At 45.4% G+C, this 22,350-nt stretch overlaps 1 protein-coding gene and 1 non-coding gene across 5 annotated transcripts; both read left to right on the top strand.

Moving 5' to 3' along the window:
- The first annotated feature begins 1,460 nt into the window (after window positions 1-1,460).
- On the top strand, window positions 1,461-17,986 carry STX11 (syntaxin 11). Of its 4 annotated transcripts, XM_055810925.1 has the most exons (4): window positions 1,485-1,616; window positions 7,529-7,786; window positions 11,332-11,571; window positions 14,908-17,986. In XM_055810925.1, the coding sequence occupies exons 3-4, from the start codon at window positions 11,544-11,546 to the stop codon at window positions 15,777-15,779; spliced, it is 900 nt and encodes a 299-aa protein (XP_055666900.1). In that variant the 5' UTR covers window positions 1,485-1,616; window positions 7,529-7,786; window positions 11,332-11,543; the 3' UTR covers window positions 15,780-17,986. The 4 variants fall into 4 exon arrangements, with proteins under 4 accessions (XP_027652769.1, XP_055666900.1, XP_013160213.1 ...); XM_013304759.3 differs by lacking the exon at window positions 7,529-7,786 and having other exon boundaries at window positions 1,493-1,616; window positions 11,332-11,561; XM_013304753.3 differs by lacking the exon at window positions 7,529-7,786 and having other exon boundaries at window positions 1,493-1,616.
- Window positions 17,987-21,517: 3,531 nt separating this feature from the next.
- Window positions 21,518-21,600, top strand: TRNAL-UAA (transfer RNA leucine (anticodon UAA)). Its single transcript has one exon. It is a non-coding gene; the product is annotated as a tRNA-Leu (tRNA).
- The last annotated feature ends 750 nt before the right edge of the window (window positions 21,601-22,350 follow it).

Here is a 22,350-nt window from a genome sequence, read left to right as displayed (position 1 = left end):
AGAGCAGCAGCTTGGAAAAGAAGCAAAATCCCACTCATAATTCAGTGCCCTCAGGACCGATGGGACCCACCTGCCAAAATTCAGCTCCAGCATCAAGGTCTAAGAGAAAAATCCCAGCAAAGACTCCACATGGAAGAACCCTGCAGTACAGTTGTGAATTTTTCAAGGAGAAAGAGCTGTCAGATATATTTTTAACTGACTGTTAAACCTCAAGTATTTACGTATTGCTTAAGGGTTTTTTTTTCTGACACAACAACAGCATAGAAAATAAGGAGGGAATAGGCTTCCTACATCTCTGCAACTGTCTCCATCATGACAGAGTTTTCTTTCGGCACACCCAGGATGGGACTGATGCAATGTAAAAAAAAAAAAATTGGAGCCTTATTATAGCTGACAGCGGCTCAGGAAAGCACAGTTGCTCTTTCATCTCCCACTTGGCACTAAGAAAAAAGTAACTTCAGATTCAAATTATTGCCAGCTTTTGTGGTGAAAGGGAGAAAAAAATACACCCAAAGAAATGTCCAAGATGTTAAAGAAAAGAAAAAAACTTCCTATCTCAGAAAGACATGAACAACCTCTCTAACTACTTGTGTGACTTATTAATGTGTATTATTATTGTGTATTAACAATGTGTGATCAACGTTTTGTTGTTTGTTTTTTTTGGAGGGTGTTTTGTTGTTTGCTTAGGGGGGTTGTTTGTTTGGTTTTGGTGGGGTTTTATTTTCAGTTAGAATGATGGGGAAGGTGGTGGGTTTTTTCCCCAGGAATGGTCAAAGTTATCAGAGTCGAAGTCACCAGCCAAACCCGGGCTAACTTTGACCCTTCCCCCGAAGCACGGCGCAGAGCGCTCCTTCTCTTGCCCACGCGAAGCAGCAGCCATTTGTCCGAATGACGTTCCCTGCAGCTCCTCTGACGCCCCACTTCGTCACGCACGTCTCAAGCCGGCAGGACGGGTCGGGCGTCGCTGCATCACGCAGCGGGGGATGGGGCGGGACGGGACGGGACGGGACGAGGAGGTGCTCGGGGCGGCGCCCGGCCCCGGCTCGCTCCGCAGGCGCCCGCCCGCCCCCTCGGTTTTAGCTCCCCGTCCGTCCGGGGCCTCCCCGCCTGCCCCCCGCCCCGCCCCCTCACCCCCTCGCGGCCGGGCGGCGGGCATCGGAAAGCCCCCGCTTCCCGCGACGAGGCGAGGGCAGGAAAGGGCAGGGGGGTCCATGGGGACGGCGGCAAAGATACGGGCAACCGCAGCCCACCCACGTTTCCCAGCACCGTCGGGGCGGGCTTTCCCCCCGCTGGGAAGTGCGAGCCGAGCGCCGCCGCGAGGGGACGGGGAAGGCTGAGGAGGAGGAGGAGGAGGAAGGGGACACGGCGCACGCCGCCCCTCCATCCGCCCCTCGACGGCCGCGATGCCAGCCCGCCAGGGGCGGGGCGCCGTTATGCAAATCACCCCCTGCGCAGCCAATAGGCGGGTGACCGGGCGGCGGGGGCGGGACCGGGACCTCCGCGGGGACTAGCGCTTGCCTCGACGGCGGGGGCGCCGCGGCGGCAGCGGCACCGCGGGGAGCAGCGCCGGGGAGCAGCCGGGCCGGGGCCGGCCGGGCCGTTCTGCCCTGCCCGGGGTGAGTACTTGCCGGGATGGGGGAGGACGAGCCGGCGCTTTCCTCGGGGGCCGGGCCGGGCTGGGCTGGGCCAGGCTGGGCCGGGCTGGGCTGGGCTGGGCTCCTTCACCCTGGGCACGACGGCGGCGGCAGAGAGCCGGTGTCAGCTCCCGGGACGGGAGTCCTGCCGTATCCCCGAGCAGCGCTTAGCATGAGCTGGAGTCCCCGAGCGCCGGGCGGAGGGCAGCGCCATCCCTGCCGCCCCGTCCCCTGCCTTCGGGGTGAGTCCCGGTGCGTGCCCGCAGCGCGGCAAGGCGGCAGGAGCCGCGGGGCTTTCTGCAGAGGCAGAAGAGATGGCAGGGGATGGCCACCTGGGGTGGCCACCGGGCTTTCGGGTCCGGAGGTGCCTTGGCTGCCTTCGGGTAGCTCTGGTCCGTCAAAAGGGGCAGCTGGGTTTTGCACAGGACGAGGGAAAACCAGAGGTGCTTTCAAATATGGAGTCTCCTCGCCCAGTCCCAACAGGTGTCTGCGTTTCTAGCTGCCTTGTTTCTCTGGCTTAATGAGTATTAAAATTTCATTCATAGTGCTTATATGTGGTTATGAATACACTCTTGTGTGGTTACAAATAGCTCCAGAGCAGATTTTGTAGAAAATTTGGTTTATATGCTTATAATAGCTTTTAGTCCTTTCTTGGGCATCATCGTGGCCAGATCTGCGAGTGGGTGCAAAAGTTGGCATTCTTTGATTGCTTCCTATTAACTGATACTCATTTTCTTTCCTGCCAAGAAGAGCTGGTACTCGTGTAGGTCTGAGATAACTGCATGTAACTCTATGATAGCAGGAAAGGAAATGACTAGAAGAGTAACACTGGCCTAAACCGGACATTCACACTTCTTGTTCCTGTTCTTTAGATGGTATTTTAGGAACCGTTTTCTAAGCTGTCATGGATCAAAATGGCAACATATGACTTTGTAAGATGAGTATGAAGTTTAAAGGGTATTGCTTTCTTACCAGTGCTGTTACTTGCTATGTAAATAGTTTTATATGGAAGTGTTGAGACTACAGGATGAGCCAAACATTTTTTTATTCAGAACAGACCAAAGGATTAACAGACAAACAGACTAAAAGTCATCCTTAAGAAAGAATGGTTGAGATGCCCAGGACTTCTGATGACTTTTTTCTTTTTTTTCACTGACTGCTTTGTATGACCACTGCTCTGAAACTGAAATGGCACATGAAGTCACATGGCAAATGTATCTGGTGTTTTGGCTGAAACTAAAACTGCAAGTTAAACCCTGTTGTCATGAGAAATCTTCATGAAGAACTACATAAGATCTGTTGAGGCATTAAAATGGGGCCTGCAGATAAACATGATGCTATGGAATACAACTGCATATTATATCACAGCCTTGGAAATTTTTGACGCTGTGGGATTCTGACAGCTTCCATTATATTATAACAGTAACCAAGATCTGCTCCAAAAGGAGAAATGGTAGTTGCCACTGGTGCAGAAATAACAGAGAGGGAAAAGAATCTGCTGGGTGAAGAGTCTCAACCAAATTGCTCCCCAGCACAGGCAGTGGGCCTGCGCTCACCTGTGCTGGGCACACGGCAAGACTGTGAGCAAGGGCACTGAACAAATCATGGAAATACAGGGCCATGGGGAGAGCGTCAGACGTTACCTAATCCATTTGGTGCATTGTAGCAGTGCTTCTAAACCAGACCTGAGAGTGGTTTCTGTAGCCTCTCTCTGTCCCCTGAGGAAGAGAGTCCCGCAGTACTTCCTCAGATAAATGGTCTGATTTTCAGCTGGGCACAGCCAGTTCAACATAGATCTCATGTGTGAAACAAATTGATTACTTCATGTGTCTCCAGTGTTGACACAGGGAACAAAGTGATCATTTCTCTTTTTATAAACTCCTTTTATAAATTTCAGTGCTGTCTCTCCCTCTCTGGTCTTCTTCATGATGAACACAATTTGTTTAACTGCTCTTCTTCCAGGGCTGTATTTTCTAAACCTTTTGGAGACAATGCCCAGTATGCTGCAACTATCTTGGTGTGATAAGCAGTGCAGGATGTACTGTTCCAGCTGAGGCCTTACCTATGCCAAGTAGAGTAAAACCAGTTCTTCCCATGCCATCTCTCATATAAGACACCAGTGTTTTTACAACGGCATTATATTGTGAACTTGATTTTTAGCTTGCAGTCTGCTACAACCTCACTAATACTTTCCTGCTACCAGACTAGGTGTGCCCTACTTTCTATCTGTGCAAACAATTTCTTCTAAATGTACCATACCAGGCTCATCCCAATTAAATTTCATTTTATTTTTGTTAGTACTTCTCTTTCTTGCCAAGATCATCTTAAATTCCATCATTTCTTCTCCCTTCCACCACCAAAAGCTCGCTTCCACTCCCAGTTCAGTGTCACCTGGAGCCTCTATAGGTTCACATTTGCTTCCACTCTCCAAGGTGCTAATGGAAAATACGGATGACCTCTGTGACAGACACCCACCATAATGTTGGCATATTCAAAACCAGTTCTGATGGTGAAAAGACAACTGCTGTGTCAAGTATGAAGGTGCTGGATGAGACACTTCCCATTACCTTTTATTTGGCCCATGGATTGCCTTTGACTCTTTGGTCATCCCCATAGTGCAGGGATGACAAAGCTCAGTGCAGAAATTACTGAGGCAATGTTGATTTCATCCAATAAACTCATCTCAGCACCAAATGAGGGGTTACCACTTTCATGCAGTTTTGCAGAAAAGGTATTTCTGGTTACACTTGCATTTTGGGGTGGTCCCCATGTGAGGCATCTCTGGTGAGGAACATCATTCCTCAGGAGTGGTGGCATTGCTCCTGCCTAAGGCTGGCTCCTGGGAACCTCCTTTTGGGGAGTGGAGGGGGGCTCCGCAGGAGGGAAGCAATGAAGTTCAGTCTCTACATCTGTCTTGATAGCTTTTGCTGATTGTGTCAAGCATCTTGATATCTCATCTAGCCTATCACACAAAGTGTTTGGCACTTCTCATCTAGACCATATTTCTGTAGTTTATCACAGGGAGAATGACTTGTCACATATCTTGACTTCAGAAGCTTATCACACATACAGCTTTTGCTTGATCTAGTATGACAGTTAACCTGTTAATTCCCAAGATTATTCTTGATAAATTCACATTCACAAAACCCAAGAAAATACAAGAACACTCCAGCTTTTCCTGCTGTGCCTTTCCTTTGTGCCGTCTTCGTGTTAGTGACAAATCACTTATTTTTGAAAGCAACAATAAAGCTTGCTTGAGCTTTGGGTATGCCCAGTCAGGACCAGATTCTCTGAGTACCGCTGACCAGTGTGTCCCTAATCACATCTATATCTTATCTCAGCTTCACTGATACTTTGAGCGGACCTGTGAGCACCCATGGGCTGCTAAGTAGTGCAGAGTAATTGCCATAAAGCCTGCCAGGCCTGACGTGTCCTGGGCCTGAGGCTGTGGGTATGCATGTGTGGCTGCAGGGGTTATTTCTTGACTGAAACTTTTGGTCAAGTTACAGTTGTGCAGATTTTGCAGTAGGATCCAGAAATGAGCCTCATGTGTACTGGCCCACAGGAACAATTACCAGTAAAACACCCTGTATTTAACCTTAAAGGGGTTTTAAAAAATAAAGAGTGCTTGATCTCAGATTGTAACACTATATTACAAGCCTTAAATACATGTGCGTTTTAAAAAGCAATGCTGTAGTGCTAATTTAAAAATGTCTGTAGAACATGTTGCTTCTGACTGATGATCACATGCAACCTCATATTTCTACTCAGATGCCAACATAATGTCTTAATCACTTATAAATACCACTGTGTGGTAACAATAGTAGTTATATAAATGTGGTATGTACATAGCTATTTCTCTGAGCCAATGTGTTTCAGGGAAGCAGAGGTGATTAATAAGATAATGTATACACTCACGGCACTGTAGTGACAGTGCTACCTGTGAGCGCGTCGTCTGATTTCCTTGCACAGTGACGTGTAAAGATGCTGAGCTGTAGTAATTGCCAAGAAATGCATGGATGAGTGTCTCACTGTTTATGTTAGTGCTATGGTATGGCTCTGTCTTAACTATTTGCTAAGCCTATGGAGGTACAGTTCCACTGTCTCCATCCAAGCCAATTTTACCTGAAGAGCTCAGTGTTGTCTATGGCAGGAGGAATGGGCACGCTGCAGCAGTCAGCCTACAGCGTACTGCGTGTACTGGAAAAAACTGAATGGAGAGCGATGGTGGGATTGTTTTTCTTCCCCTTGAATAAAATACAATCCTGTGCATGTTCATCTACTCTTTGTAATGGTGCTCTGTTTTTAGAAAGCTGTGCACATTAAAACTGATTGGAATCGTCTCACAGGTCTCAAGGATTCCAAGGATTTAGCAGGTTTTCAATATCTACAGTTGCTGACTATATATTCTGTTTCTAGCATCCTTAGGAAAAGGAAGTAGCTAAATCTGGGGGTGCATTAGTCTTTCCTGTCCTTAATTTCCATTTCTATACAGAAACATGATGAATTGATGACTGCTGGAGAGAGTTCCCAATTTGGGAGGGGGTTCAAACAACGCTGGTGGAGACTTAACACTTTTCAATGGGCCATGTAGTGAAGATGGAGACACTTTTTTTGCCTGCAGCCCTGGTACAGCATAAACACACACACCCAGCCAAACAAAACCAAATTTAGTTACAATTGCTCATTAGTGTGACCTGTGAGAAAAATGTTAAGAGGAGATACTGAGAATCCATTTTATCATCTATCCAGGATTCAAAATTTGTCAGTGGTGATGCACAGCTCTACAGTGAAAATTTGGACAACCCAGTTGTCATGGTTTAACCCCAGCTGGCAACTAAGCACCACACAGCCCCTTGCTCACTCCATCAGTGGGATGGGGGAGAGAATCAGAAGGGTAAAAGTGATAAAAAACATGGTTTGAGATAAAGACAGTTTCACAGGTAAAGCAAAAGCCATGAATACAAGCAAAGCAAAACAAGGAATTCATTCACCACTTCCTATCAGCAGAGCCGGGCTCCATCACATGTAACCGTTACTTGGGAAGACAAACACCATCACTCCGAACATCCCTCCCCTTCCTTCTTTTTCCTCCAGCTTCACATGCTGAGTGTGACATCCTATGGTATGGAATTTCCCTTGGGTCAGTTGGGGTCAGCTGCCCCTGCTGTGTCCCCTCCCATCTTCTCGGGCATCCCCAGCCTCCTCGCTGGTGGGATTGGGTGAGAGCACAAAAGTCCCTGGCTCTGTGTGAGCCCTGCTCAGCAGTAATGAATATACCCCTGTATTATCAACACACAGTAATTATCAATTACTTCCAGCACAAATCCAAAACACGGCACTGTATTTAGTTACTAAGAAAATTAACCTTAACCCAGCTAAAATCAGGACAATAGTAGCAGTAGCAGCAGACAAACAATAGTAGTCAACCTATGTACAACAAGCTGCCTTCTCCAATGCAAGGATGTTTAATTAGCATGTGCTACTGTGCAGTAACAAGTTAAGACTTCAGGGGTTTTTTGTCAGTCTTACCATAAATATGCAAAAAATGCAATGCATGCTATGTGTGCATGTAATACGTACCAGCAGCTTCTCCTGTTTCTGATACTAATGTCTGGAAAACCTGATAACCAGTCTATGGAAAACACCAGGTTGGTTAACCTTACTGAATACATCTGGGAAGTATGAGATGCACCCTGGATCCTTGAACTTATAATATGCTGTTGTACCAAAACTGAGAGTTACTTTATGTTGAAGAGATTGAATACTGGTAAAGCAACAGGGATAGGTCAAAGCAGAACCTCCAAAGCTATCAGTATTCGAGAAATTATTGCCTTATTACTTTGAGTTAGAGGCAACAAACTATTTGAATTTTACTTCTTTTTTCCCCCTAGGCCTTTCATAGCCTTTATGGTAGGAAAGGAAACAGGGGAGACTTGGAGATTCTGACGACTGCAGAAATAGCCGGCAAAGAATGGAGCCATCCCTACTTCTCTGAATGCGTTGGCTTGTAATAAGTAACTTGTTCTGGTGCAAATGGAGAAGCTGACACTTCAGGCAAGCTTTTGGGAAAAAAAACCCTGCTCTGAGACATTTGCAACTGCATACACTTCTCACTAGGATGACTGAAAGTATAAAGGAGGTATTCTGCTGTAAGTGGGCTTTGACTACAAAATGAAGTAGTTAGTGTCTGATAGCCTTCAGATACATTTGCAGCTTTTTGCTGGATTTCTGTAGCTTTATAACTGGTGTTCTATGTTAACATATGTATTTTCAATCCTGAATACATTTTGTTTATTTTTAAACATTGCCCAATCCAAGAAACTCCAGAAAAGACACCTCTCAGTGAGGCGACAAAAAGATTTCAAAATGTTGATCTCTGTCATAGTTGTTAATATTGAAGTTAATATACAGGTACGATCTTAAAACAGCTCCAGAAGGCAAACTGTCCTAGTCATTAGATTATGATTTTTGGTGTTTCCTCAAGCTCTTGTAGACAAGAAGCAAGAAAAAAGAGGAGTGATTTGAGAAATTCAAGCTTGCTGTTCCACCAGTGATGGACATGACTGGGGAGACAGGGGATTTGGTCTGAAAAGATGACTAACACTCTGCTATGAGTCAACTTGAAGCTCTTTTGGAAAGAGGAAAACCTATTGTAAATAATAGTCTGTTTTCCACGTTAATTAATAAGTCAAATCTATTTTTGGACAACATATAGGAAGCCAAGTTATTAAATCTGGTCTAAGACAGTTGTTTCCAAAATGGAAAGATACTAGAAAATTATGGTTGAATCTGGGACTCCAACTCTTAAATGAAAGGCTTTGGCTGCATTTAACACTTCTTTTACCTATATGTGACTTGCAATTTTATGCAATAGTACACTGTTTGCCTTGGAGTGTGTTCAACTCCACCAGTCCGCCTGGGTTTCCATCAGTACTGCACCTTCTACAAGCAGTATGGGAAGTTACTGGAATGTGCTGACGCACACTTGGCTATGAAGTTATTCTGCATAGGAGCAGGTTATTTCCTAATTGCTCACCACTTGTTTCTTGGGTCACATCTACTGTGTGTCATGCAACCAAAAGCACATGTCATTCTGAGACAGGATGAGCCACGTGGGTTCATAGTAGAGCACAAAAGGACTTTTACCTTCTGAAGGAGAGGAACTGTTGATAAAAATTATTTTTAACTGGCCTTTTTTTGAAATATCTGTTGTTCCTCAAATAGGCCACTTCAACTGAAGTAGAAGTTGCATCTTGTAAGGCCCTACCCAAGGCTGAAAAGATTACTGACTAGACTTCTGGTAATCCAGAAGCTGGTATTAACTAGCAGCTAGCTGCCTTTTATAAATGCTGTAAAAGAAAAAAATGTACACTGGGTTCCTTCCCAGCTGCTGGTGATGAAATATGGATGCTGTGCTGAAACTGCTGCTTTATTTTACCATTTGTCCCCACACTCAGTGATGTGGATATAAAAATGTTAAAGCTGATATAAATAGAAGTGTGCAAGTCATTTGTTTCTATAGGAGTAACTTTTCCTCCTTAAATTATTTCTACGTAGATAACAGGCCTCAGAACATTAGGGCAGATGGAAATATGCTGGGCAGGACTCCTATTTGTATGTATATGGGGCTAACGGAAAGGGGGCTTATGCATATGCACAGTTTTTGATTTTTGGAGTGGATTTCCTTTCCTCTCTGATATCCCATGTCATACAGAGCTGCGTGGGGCTGCAGCCTTATTGCAGCAGGACAGCTTGTGTCTTTCTCATGCATCGTGGGAAAGCTAGTCATCGTGGTGATGAATACCTAGAAGGAGCATGCTAACATGAAGAGATGTGTACTGAACGTGTCCTCAGCTGACTGTACTTGGTGGGTATCTGGCTTCAGAGCTGTAACCTCTGCAGTCAGTGCCTGGCCTCTGTTTCCTGTGTGTGCGAGCATGTGTTTGGGTGCACACACTGTGATGGACTGCAGAAGGAACTTGGTTTTTAGAAGGACAGGTTTATCTAGCCCAAAAATACAAACATTGAAGTAGATGGTCCAGTTTGAATATACACAGTATTTTAAAAGAAAATCAAACTGACAGCTGATGTATTAAAACACACACACTTAGAAATAAGGTATTTATACTCTTGGGGCTGTTACTCCAGAGTATAGAGTAGTTGGTGCCTCGTTATTTTAACGTGCTAGATGTATCTTAAATAAACATGTGCAAGTGGTTGAATATATTTAGCACTCATGTTCAATTTAGCAAACTTTTGACCTAAAGCTGGGTACTAAACCAACTTAGACTGAAACTTTGGGGGTCTAATCCAGCCCCCCTCAAAACACAGGTAGTACAGGTTGCTGAGGGCCATGTCCAGTAGAGTTTTGAATATCTTCAAGGATGCAGATCCCAAAACTTCTCTGGGCACCTTTTCTAGTGTTTCTGAAAGGGGTTTTTTTGTTGCTTTGCCCCCTATCTACTATTTGGCTGGCTTTTCCCGTGTTTCTACTTGGGTCTGTTGCCTGTTGTGCTGTCGCTGTACATCTCCATGAAGGGTCTACCCTTGCATTATGCAGTTGGTGATAGCAAGAAGATCTCCCTTGGGCTTCCCGTTTTCCAGGCTGAATGTTCCCAGCTCGCTCAGACTCTCCTCATACATCAGGTGCTCCAGCACCTCTGACCATCTTGGTGGCCTCCCCTGGACTCACCCTAGTGTGTCCATGTCTCTTGTGCTGGGGAGCCCACTCCAGGGGTGGACTCTCAGGTGTCAGATGGGAGGGGTCACTTCCCTGGACCACTTTTGCTACTCTAGCAAATGTGTCGGAGTAAAACTGCTAAATTAAAAATTAGTAAATTAATTAAAAAACCAGCAAAAATGCTATTTCAGATGCTGTTGACCTCCTTTGCCACAAGGGTGCATTGCTGACTCATGTTCAACTTGGTGTCCACCGGCACACCAAGGTCTTTTTTCTGCAGAGTTGCTTTCCAGCCAGGGACACCAACTTCTGCTGCTGCACCGGGCCCTATAATAAGGGAGATTGTCACTCATTTTAAAGAATGAGTGCTATGGCTATACCTAACTAGTAATGTACTATGTGTCAATATATTGCTGTTTCAATTACAAACAATGCTATCAACATGTAAGTAGATTCAAACTTCCATGAGTAAAACCAGCATCTGGTAAAGGATGTCAACTTTTCTAAATACTGATCTGTTAAGCTCAATTTTTCAAATGGCTGACCCCATGTGCTCTCCCATGCTTATTTGTTCATTTGTTTCAACTCATTAGTGTCAGTTCTGTCCCTGACACTATCAAAGGAATGCTTGGAAGTTATTGTCCTCTCTTGGGAAGATCTGGTTCCCCTGTGTTTGAAATGGGAATCTGAAATGGGGAAACGCCTCTGCGGTGGTGTTGCATTCAAGCCTGCTGTTTTCCTTATGTAAAACTCATAAAATTTTGCCAAAATTGAGTGTGTTCCTTGCTGTGTTCCTTGAGCAAAAGGTGCTCAAGCAAGCTGAAATCTAAACATTTTTCTTGAACCTCGCAGGTCTCTCTGGCCAAGTATTGCAAGTGCTAACCTACAGAGTGATTGAGCATGCTCTGGCTTAAAGCTGAATCGGTGTCCTCAGCAATCTGAGGTGTTTGTGGCTTAACGGGATGCTGAAATACAGGGAGAAAGTAATTCTCTTCCCCTCCTCTGTCCTTCCAGGCACTGTATGAAGATAAGGATAAGCATCTTGAAAACATGAAGATGAAGTGGGAAGCAGGCTAGGTGATGCACTTTAGAAACAGAAAAAGACAGGAGTCAGGGAGAATGAAAGAAGATGTCAAAAAGACCCTGAAATTGCAGGACTCTGAAGTCAGGCTTGAAGTGGTGGCATCCACGGGTACAGGTTCTCAATGCAGAGTTAAAAGTTCCTAATGTTGACCACCTGGAATGTAAGTTTTGGTATGTAGTATCAAATAATGTAGGCTCTTAGAGCTAAGCAGTGGGAAACCGCAGGTTGAAGATTGTCATTGCAACTGTAATTTGCTCCTTCTGTTCACATTTAGAATTGGATTCTGCTGGATTTTCTGGCTCAGGGAGATGGTGGGTGATTCTGTACGTAGCATTGGAGACAAGCTTCTCACACGTAGCCTTGATCCATGTGTTCATTCACTCATGTCCAGCTTGTTACTTCGCGAACTTGCTCAGCCAAGTGCCCAAGGCTTGCAGCAGTGACCAAAGTCAGAGAGAGCTGACTTCTGAACATACCAGTACAGAGAACTGTGCTCCAGGTGTCTCAAGTGGGCATCATAACTCATCAAGAGTGATAGTGTTGTCCTTACTTACTCTGGGCTGGAATCTGTGGGTGGGGCTGTTAAGACCTGCCCTCCTTCCCCAAAGACTGTTACAAGTTTATGGAGCTTTCCAGGGACATCACAGGAGAAATCCCTGAGCACATGAACAGGAGCAACATAGTAAATGAGATACCTGTCCATGAACTGAAGGATGAATTATTAAATTTTACATTGTACAACTTATACAGACTGTGGGCAGAGACATGGTGGAAGTGGTAGGGCAGTGTTAAATTGCATGATCTTCCTGTGTGTAGGTAACATCATGGTGCAACCTGAGGTCTCATGTGACAGCACTTTACTCTTCTTTTAATGCTTGACTTTTTAACCTTTCGGATTGCATTAAAAAAAATTAGCCATACTTTTACAGAGACACTGTAGAATTTGAATACACATGAACTTAGCCCAGAATTAGTATATTCATGCTGTGAATTACTGTGTATTTGCTACTTCATTTTTTCCTATTTTTATTTTATGTAACACCTTAAAACAGTTGAGGGTGAGAAAGACAAATTGCAAGTTACACATTTGAGGGTAGGGGGAAGTAAGGCTAGACCTATTCCTACAAAATTAAGAGTTTATTATGCAAGAGCTCTTACTCAGTGTGGTTTTCTGTCAAGCACAAAAAATAAAATATAATTATTGCTGAACCAATTGTCAGTCTGCTGTCTGCGGAAGGCTGATGAAATTTAGTTTTTCTCAAATTCAAGGAATGGTAAGCACAAAGGCAACATAGTCCTGCACACACGTGATTTAGTTTACACGAATGGCACCTTGCTGCTGTGGATTGTCATTTCAAAGTCACAGAAAACATTGGTTGCTGTTTCCAAATGTAGATGCTAAGCACAAAAAGAATAAATTGCTGAACACAGCACATCAGTTCAAGGATCAGAGTGGAAGTGGGAGGATCATCAACTCCAGCCAGTAGGAGTCAGGAATGCAGTCAGGCAAGCAATGTGGCTGGTTTTCAGAGCCAGGTCTACATTTCAGGTGAAAAGCATCTCAGAAACAGTGATTAGAAGAGATCTAAATAATCCTGAGATTGCTAGATACCTTTGTTTGTTCCCTTTCCACCATGCTGCCTAGAAAATGGACTTCTATTTCCGGACAGGAGGGATAGATGTTTTCACTGTCTCAGTGTCACTAGGCAAACTTGGTCATACAGTTTTACAGCCAAGTAAACCTGACTTTTAAGCTGCACCACACTTCCCCCCCCCTTTCATATGGGGATTTTTCATCTTGATGTTGTGGCATGAGGTGAAAGTCTTGATTTTATCATTGCTAAGGGAGGAGGTGGAAAACCTGTCATTTCCTAAAGCGCCCTCTATATGATTGAGTTGAATCTATATGGCTTATGTTTTAAATTGAAATAATTATCTTAAGTGCAGAGATTCTGGAATGAAAGCTCTTCTCTCAGGATATTAATGTACTTTCTTGATCCACATTGCTTGTAAAAGAATTGCTTAAGTGGAAATTCACTTTTTTGCCCCAGTGTAAACGAGATCCTGATCAGGACATTTCTCAAGACCAGTATATACCCCCAATGAACTATACAAGCTCAAGAGGCTGTGTCTGTGATGGAACCTTGCCCATCTCCTCCCTAACATCTTTGACCCATCTAAAAATCCCATGAAACTTGAAGTTTTAATTCACATTAGATCTAGGCCTGTTATACTGGGTATGTACACATGCATTTTTTCTTAACCTGGCAATAACTGATGAATCTTTGAAGGACTGTGTTGTTCACAGTTGATAGCATACTTGTAAATTCTGTGAAGGTACTTCAGTTCCTGGCAAAACAAAAATTAATCCTCCAGACACAGAGATCAAGATGTCCTGCTTGGTGCTGCTTCTTATATTGGTTCTCTTTCTTATTAATTTAAATGAGGTCATGGGATATGCAGCTTTTGTGATGAGACATTTTCAGCTTCCTGCTTGCTGTAACACTTGGTGCAGGGCTCTTGCTGAAGCTTTCAGATTTCACTTTCTGCAAAGACACTAGGTCTAGAGTTTCAAGGAAACAACATACTTAAAGGAGATTTACGTTTTGTTACCACGTAACTGGTCTGTACAGATTACTCATTCTGTGGCTTTTTAATGAAATTTGTAGTTACGTACATCTGAGGCAAATGCATAGAAAACAGATCTTGATCTGTAACAATGGTGTTCCTTTATTCATTTAGTAGGATGCTTCCATCATAGAAAAAAGAGGGGTCAGGTGGATGGTTTTACTTACAAAAAGTTGCTATCACTTCTTGTTTTGTTTGATGCCTGGTACACTATGGTTAATGATAACATGATAACATCAGGAGAGCACAAACTTGCTTCTTTTTTTTTTTTTTAAGTGTATCTTGATACTTTCGACACCATTTCTTGAAACTTTCCTTTCCCAGCTGTATTGGTAAATGCCATTTCTGTTTCAGAGAGGCTTCCTACTCCCAGGAAAAGCAAGCTTAGAATGACAGAGGACCCGTGACACTTGGAACGGTTGATGTAATGAAAGGGCAAGATCTATAGGAGATTTCTGTAGTGAGCAGCAGTGGAAAGCAGTCAGTTATTAACACGTCTATGCACACTGATTGTTGAAGGCTTCCTATCATTTGCCCAAAGACTGGCATTTTTGGGGGGTTGGTGATTGTGTTATTATTATTTTGGATTTGTCTTCAGGATTTGTTGTCCTCTTTCTTGCTCTTTTTTAGTTTCCAAGCTTTGTAGTTTCTAGAGGAGTGTTCTAGCAGCAGAGTTTTAGATCTGAGATCCATCATTGTATAAAATACTGTGTACATATTTAAATTAATAGTTATCTTTGATGTAGTTATCTATGTTGTAGTTATAGTTATGATGTCATTATAGTTATGATGTAGTTATTAGATAGGAACTTTCAACCCTTGTAAACCAATATTTTATTTACTTTAAACTCGTTTCCTCCTGTTCCTCTGTTTTACAGGCAGGATGAAAGACCGTCTAAATGAGCTACGTGAATTTGCCAGGTTACACAACCAACAGTTTTCTGATAGTGAGGATGGTGAAAATTCACCCCACGATGTTCTCCTTTATGAGACTGATTATGCCTTGGAAATTCTTCACAAAGACATAGAGAACATCCGGACAGAAAATGACCTCCTAAAAGAGGATGTCAAGCGGCTCAGAAAGCAAAACAGCCGCTTCCTTACTTCCATGCGCCGTCTTAGTAGCATCAAACGAGATACTAATTGTATTGCCAGAGACATCAAGGCCCGTGGAGAAAGCATCCACAGGAAACTCCAGATAATGAGAGATTTCAGTGAAGATGCAATAACAAAATACGGGGCTATGTCTGCCATCGCCAGGGTAGCGAAGAACCACTACGTTGACCTCATGCACGCATTTCAGGAAGCTATGTTTGAATACAATGCCGCAGAGATGGACCAACGGGAGAACTGCAAGATTCGCATTCAGAGGCAGCTAGAGATCATGGGCAAAGATGTTTCTGGCAACCAGATTGAGGAGATGATTGAGCAAGGCAAGTGGGATGTATTCTCTGAGAATCTCTTGTCAGATGTTAAGGGGGCTCGCTCAGCCTTGAATGAGATAGAAACACGTCATAAGGAGCTAGTGAAGTTAGAAGGTCGCATTAAGGAAGTTCATGAGCTTTTTCTGCAGGTGGCCCTGCTAGTGGAGGAACAGGCGGACACCTTTGATGTCATTGAAATAAATATGCAAAATGTCGAAGACTATGTAGGAGAAGCTAAAGAGCAAGTGAAGAAAGCTTTGGAATACAGAAGGAAACACCCCCTCAGAACAATCCTCTGTTGCTGCTTATCCTGTTGCAGAAGGTGACTATCCCACTGAAGCTGTCACAGACAGACTCGAATGTCTTCAGAATCAGGCGTTCTTTCCAGTGACTTCTCTGTAACGACAACCCCTATAAATGGGGGGGGCTGTTCTGCAGTTGGTTTTGTTCATTGCCTTTTTCCTAAATGTGTTGAAGGCTGTTCTATTTGAGTGATCCTAGAAATGCTGATAAAACTATTTTTCATCTATTTTTAATTGAAATGTATCTGTTGTTGTAACTAGAGGTGTAATAAGATCTCTGTAGTGATACTTGTTTCAGGTAGGCAAAAAAGAGGAATGAATGATGGGCTCTCATAACAGCCTAGGGAAGATGAGAAATTTCAAGAAGTAACTTTATTCTTATTTGTCAAAGTGAGGCTGCAGCCCTGCCACCTGGGGTGGCACAATACACCACAGAATCAGGAGGTTTCAATTTTAACTAGTTTGGAGCCGGCTTAATGTAAATACTTGAACAGATTTTTGCTCTGTTCATTTGACAAAATACTGAGCCTGTTAGCAGGAGCAGGACACAGAACTAGTTTCTATTTCAACTTGATTTCCACCTGTCATGAGTCTTTACAGACATATCTGCACCTTAAATGATAAAATGCACGTTTTGCTCCATTTGTGTGCAAGGAATTGCTTTTCTCCATTTTGAGTACCTGCAACTTTGTCAAGGTGACTAGAAGCACTGCAACGCTGAGGCATCTCACTGACTTTTAACTTGGGCCACTGTCTGTACTCTCAATTTCAAAACTGCCATGATTTCATGCTTCTAATACATTTTCCTGTCAATTAACACTTTAGCCAGAAGAGATGCATGCAGTGGCCTTCTGCAGAAGCACCCATAAGAAGACAACAGTTGGGGGGTCAAGAAAGCATTTTAGTCTCCTGTGCTGGCACATACACACAAGCAGTTTTAGTGGCAGGATTAATTATCTTGTCAGTAGACTTTTTATGTTTTTGTAAGCATTGATTGAACATGGATTTTTTAATATCTATGTTAAATAACATGAAGGTTTGAATATATTAATATGCCATTTTACTGGTGTACAAACCCTACAACTTTTCTCCCATTATTATGAAATCCCCACCTGGGAAAGAAAACAGACCTATTTCTTTAGTACACCTGAAGAAGAAAGAAAACAATATGTGAATGTCATTTCAGTGTTCTTTTCAAGCTGAAAAGTAATCTCTCCTTATGTGTAAGGGGAATCTGCCCACAGTAGGTTTGGAATATGAGGAGGGAACAGAAAATTTGCAGCCCTGGAAACCACCGAGTGTTGTTGGTGAAACACGAATTCATAAGGTCTGGTGAGTGATTCTGGAGGTTTTCCAGCTATAGTATTTCTAGGTGGCTTCCTGATACACTGTGACCTATTGATATTCTTTGAATTAATGCAGGACATTTTTTCAGAAGTTAGTGACTTTTTTTAATGTCTGGTCCTATTTGTACCTATTTAAATAAATATATTTAAACATTTCAAGTATTTCGTATGTGGGAGTTTTCCTCAGGAGATGCACATGGACATCTTCCTGCACCGATCACAATGAAATTTTTCCCTTCTGATCTTTTGCACACTAATTTTATACGTGAAAAAGCACCCCAACATTTCTTACTATTTATATTGATATAACAAAACAGCAAAATACACTCAACTTCCAAGCTTTCATACCCTAGTGGGAAATGCTTCTTAGCCAGACAGACAGGATTTTTACACAATAGAACCTAAATGGATAACTTTTCTCAGAAAGTGAAAGTCTCTTTTGCTGAAGCACCTGTCTGTGATAACACGGAAGAGTGAGGAACAATAATCTTCTAAACTAGAAGATATTTTGATATTCTGTGATGATACCAGTATTACGCTTGCCTGAGGACGTCTCCAACAACCCAACAACTTCAAACCTGAAGTGGGAGAAAGGAGGGTGTTGAGCTGGCACCATTACTAGAGCTTCGGTGCTACTCAAGAAGACAGATCTGTAGGTACTGCCATTCAAGTCAACAGAACTGTGCATTTGTAGAGAAATACCCTCAACCTCCGAGGGTCAGCATGTGGGCGTTAATTAGTGAAGAATTAGATATGTATTTAATTTTGTCTGCATATTCTTAGCACTCACCAATGCTTTTAGTTAAAATGCGTACATTTTTTTTGTTGGTTTCTTTTTTGCACATATGTATGTCTACAAATGGAATAAAAGATTTAATAAGAAAACCTGAAAGTGCAGAATGTTGTGCATTGAATCAGCAGCTTTTAATAGTTTCTTGTGTCGTCAAAGTTTAGCTTAAAAGCTGCTGGACTAAACTCTGGGTTGGTGAAAGGAGATTAAACAATGCCTAAGAAAAAGTCCTCCTAATATTTGTTGCCACAGTAAATAAAATGTGCTGCATATTCAAATAGTCTTATCACATTTCTTCCTATAAAAACCATGAACAATTATTTTCATACATTCCAAGATGATTCTTTACTGCAATAAAAGATCAAATTTATTCTGCCTGTTCTAAGAGATCTTGATGGTTTCATTAGCAGATATGCAAAGCTTATATTCATATCTTCAGTCTGATTTGAGCCACAGGGAAAGAGAGTGAAAGCATGGAGAAAAGTTAACTGTAGACCCTCTCTCCTGACTTAAGGCTGTTACTGCAAAGAAGAAACTGAGAATTCTTGAAATACCAGCTTAAGACCCTTTAAAATTATTTTTAAGCTGCATTGTGGCTTAGACGCACTTTAGAAATTACTTCCAGTAACTGAGGAAATAATTTTCTTCCTTGCAAACATGTGTTCATTGCTTAATACTATGGGGGTTTTTCCTATCCTTCAGTTGTGTAAGAACTCCAATTTTGCCAGCCCATGAGCTTGCTTAGTCACAGTTAAACATGTTTGAAAAAAAACCTGATCACACTGTAATTGCATCACAGGGTGGCTGGAAGAAGATGATAGAAGTAGCTTGATAATATGTTGACATACTAATAACAAGCTGCAGAACGGACATCTTCATGCTCACTAAGGAAAGATGCCTTTTCATTCTGAAAGTCACCATGACTCCTATGGAGATGTGCATACCACGTTCTATGGTTTTTTTGGGGTTTTTTTGTTTCTCTTCCCTCGTGGCATATCCTATAGCTGGGTTTGAGGGAGAAGTAGTTAAAAAGGGAGAGGGGCTGCTTTAGCTTTTAGGGTTGCTGTTACTTTGGTTTTGTTTCCTACCGAAAGCAGCAAAAGCTTCACACCCTGCGCCACCTCCCCCCCGCCCTGCCACCCCCCCCCCCCCCGCTGCCACCCCCACCCCACCCCCTGCCACCACAACCCCTCCACCCCCCCTGCCGTGAATTGCAGCCCTTTCTTAGGAGAAATGAGAACTGCCGACTAGGCATGCCTTGCTCCATCTAAAAATGTAAGAGAGTATTGCATAAATACAAAAGAGAAAAAAAAATCCCCTACTACAAAATATGTTTGGTATATAACAGTGAACTTCCGGGATATGTGTATGAGTCTCCATTTCGTCTTACAGGACTGTTCTTTTGAAACATGGGTTTAATTTTAGAGAAATGGGAGTGGGATGATTGCTACCTCAATGTGAAGGACCCAGACTATGGACACACTTGCACACTTGAGCAGGCATCTCTCTGGCATGTGTCCTGGGAGAAACTTCTCAAAGTAAAGGTACAGCTCTTCATTTAAGATGCAGGTATCTTTTTTCTGGAGGCTGAAATGAGTAGCTAAGATAAACTGCTGCTTTTCTAATCTAACCTGCATTAAGGATGTTTTAAATGCATAGTCCAAGTTGTATTTTATAATTTCTTGAAAACGATCCAGATATCTGAACCATGGGAGATATCTGGAATTGTTTTGAAAAAAAGAAGGAGTTATGTGTGCATGTGTTTATCTCTAGGAAATTATCACAGATATGATGAAGGCAGGAAACATCATTTAATGTATGTGGTGATTACAGTTAATGTTTCTGACACAATGTCATTTTCACATGTAGCCATGTTATTTGTTTCTCTATTACGTAAGAAGGCAAGAGCAGTTCTATCTCCTTCCACGTTTCTAGCATATTACATAGCATCTTTGTACTAGTTCAGCCACAGCCTGTAACGACCAGTGGAAGGCAGCTCTGCCATCACACCTTACCTTACAGTACGTACATTGTTAGGGCACAAAGTCTTAACAGGAAAAAGTAATATTTTACTATTTCTCAGAAATAATGTTAGATGTGAATGAAGAATGAGATAATCTAACATAACATTTCTCTACTCAATACTTTGCTGAAAAGCACAACCCTACTGAACAGGGAGCAATGCTAGCTACAGTATGATGCCCTTTTCAAGCAAATCATACAGCACGGTAAGTTCCAGTCAAAGAGCTGTTCTTTCATTCATGGACTCTAGCCTGTGAGTAAAATCAAGGAAAAAGGCGGCGCGAGTGTCACATCTGTTCTTCATGCATGCAAAATGTTAACAATTCACTTCTGTTATACGTGAGAATTATTTTCCTTCACAAGCATACTCAGCATACTGGGGGTCTCCCAGCACTGGCAGCTGAAGGGATTTGGTACCCCCTGCAAGGCTGGGACGCAGACCCCTCACAGAGGGCCACCCACACCCCGGGTGCCAAACAGCCAGGCAGGACGGGCACTCCCCGTTCTGCTCATGGGGGAGCAGGTGGCCTCTGCGTGCCTCCCCCGGCTTGCTGGGGCTGTCACAGCCCGGTGTCCCCAGCCCGCACCCTGCCAAACGTTCCCTTCTCATCTGTTGGGGGAGGGCTCAAAGGCAACAAAGTTCATTGGGATGCAGGATGTCCGTTTTCACCTCTGGAAAATGGTCAGCAAAGGCGTGAGAGTGGGAGCCGGTGTGGGGGCCTGTCCCCATTCCCCCCTTGACATGGGAAGGAGAAGGCCCCAGTGCGGGCAGTGACCGGGGTATTGCAACAGGTGCTTCCCTAGGCCTGGCACGCCGTGGTGAACGGCAAGAAATCTCTCCTCTGCAGTGTTTTTCTCCTAAACAAGCATAATCGATAGCTTTGGACTTCGCTTTGCATTCCACCTAGGCGCAAGGACAGATCCACTCCAGGAAGCACTTGGACAGGAATAAGTAACGAGTCTGGATGTAAGGGCGCTTTTCCCAAGGAAGGGCACTTGGCACTTGGACTTCCCCAGGCAGCACCGGGGGCGGCGCCGGGGGGGGGCGGCGCGGTGTCGCTCTTCGGTGCCCTGAGCCCCACCGGGGCTGCCTCTCCCCAGCTCTCCCACTGCCCCGATGAACCACACCGGCACCGCGGCCCCCCCGCCCGCCCCAGCACCGCCCCCGGCCGCAGCGCGGGGCGGCAGCTCTAGGGCCCCGCACCTGCCCGCCCCCGGGCCCACCGCCCCCGGCCCGCTCTCCCGCTCTCCCGTCACGGCCGGGCCCGGGTGACTCCTGCGCACCGCCCCCGCCCGCGCCTTCCGCTCCGGCCCCAGCGCCCGCCACAGGCTGGGCGGCGGGGGCGGCCGCGTCCCGGCCCGGGTAGGACAAGGGACGAGGGCCCCGCGCTGGGGGCAAGGCTCCGCGCCGGGGCCAGCCGGCCTGGCCGCCTCCCGCTGCCGCCGAGAGAAGCCACCCTGTACATTCTGCGCCCTCCCGCGCTGGAAATAAAGGCGGGAGGGCGGGCGCGGCGGGGGAGGGGGAGCCCCACGCCGGCCCGAGGGTCGCGGCCAGGAGCGCGGCCATGGATGTAGGAGCGGCTGGGAGGAGTTTGGGTACCTGCACCAGGATGGCCGAGTGGTTAAGGCGTTGGACTTAAGATCCAATGGATGTATGTCCGCGTGGGTTCGAACCCCACTCCTGGTAAGTGTAGTTTTTTTTCCGGGGCCCCCACGACATTCGCGGGGAGGGCCGCTGCCCAGGCAGAGGTGCGACCGCAGGGAGCCTGGAGCCGCCGGGCCGCGGCGGGAGGCGGGGAGCGGCGCTGGAGCTGGCGGCGGCCGGCACCCCGCCTGCGGGGCAGCGGCGCTGCCGGCGGCCGGCCAGAGCCGGCTCAAGCAGACGCGGGCCCGTACGCCCCGCCGGACCGGCTCTGCCGGGCCCATGGGCCCTGCGCGGAACGCCGGAACTTCCAACTTGAGCCTAAAGTTGGTTTCGCAACTGAATTCCGAAGAGCTTTTTTTACTTTATTTTTACGTGTCTGTCGAAGGCCGCTCGGGCCTGGGCCTCGGTGGCCACCGCGGGTGTGGCAGCGGCGGCCGCGCGTGTTGTCACCGGCGCGGTGGCGGGGCCGAGGGGTGAGCGGCGCCCCCGGGCCTGGGCGGGCCCCGCTGCGCTGCGGCGGCCTCCGGGGGAGCCGGAGGGAGGCGGCTGGGCCCGGCGGCGCTGGGTGTCGCGGCTCCCCTCAGCGGCACCGGACGTCGCCCGTCGCTTGTCGTGCCAGTAGTTCCCGCTGTTCTCCACAGAAGTGTCTGACGAGGGGCCCGCGCCTGGCCTAGTGACACCTAAACGGCACCCCGCGAACAGCCCTCTGAGGGCGCAGCCGCCCGTGTGGCGGGAGGGTCGCGCTGGGGCTGAGGCAGCCTGGGCCCAGCTCAGCCCTCCAGCTCCCCCAGC

This window comes from Falco peregrinus, chromosome 7 (assembly GCF_023634155.1).
Source record: "Falco peregrinus isolate bFalPer1 chromosome 7, bFalPer1.pri, whole genome shotgun sequence".
In the NCBI taxonomy this organism is placed as follows: domain Eukaryota; kingdom Metazoa; phylum Chordata; class Aves; order Falconiformes; family Falconidae; genus Falco; species Falco peregrinus.
Note: the sequence above shows the minus strand (reverse complement) of the source record. Positions and strands in the feature narration are given on the sequence as shown.

Coding starts and splice junctions, on each gene's coding strand:
- STX11 (XM_055810925.1), top strand. CDS start 11,544: ATGTTGACCACCTGGAATGTAAGTTTTG. Junction 11,572..14,907: donor CACCTGGAATGTAAGTTTTG/GTATGTAGTATC, acceptor TCTGTTTTACAG/GCAGGATGAAAGACCGTCTA.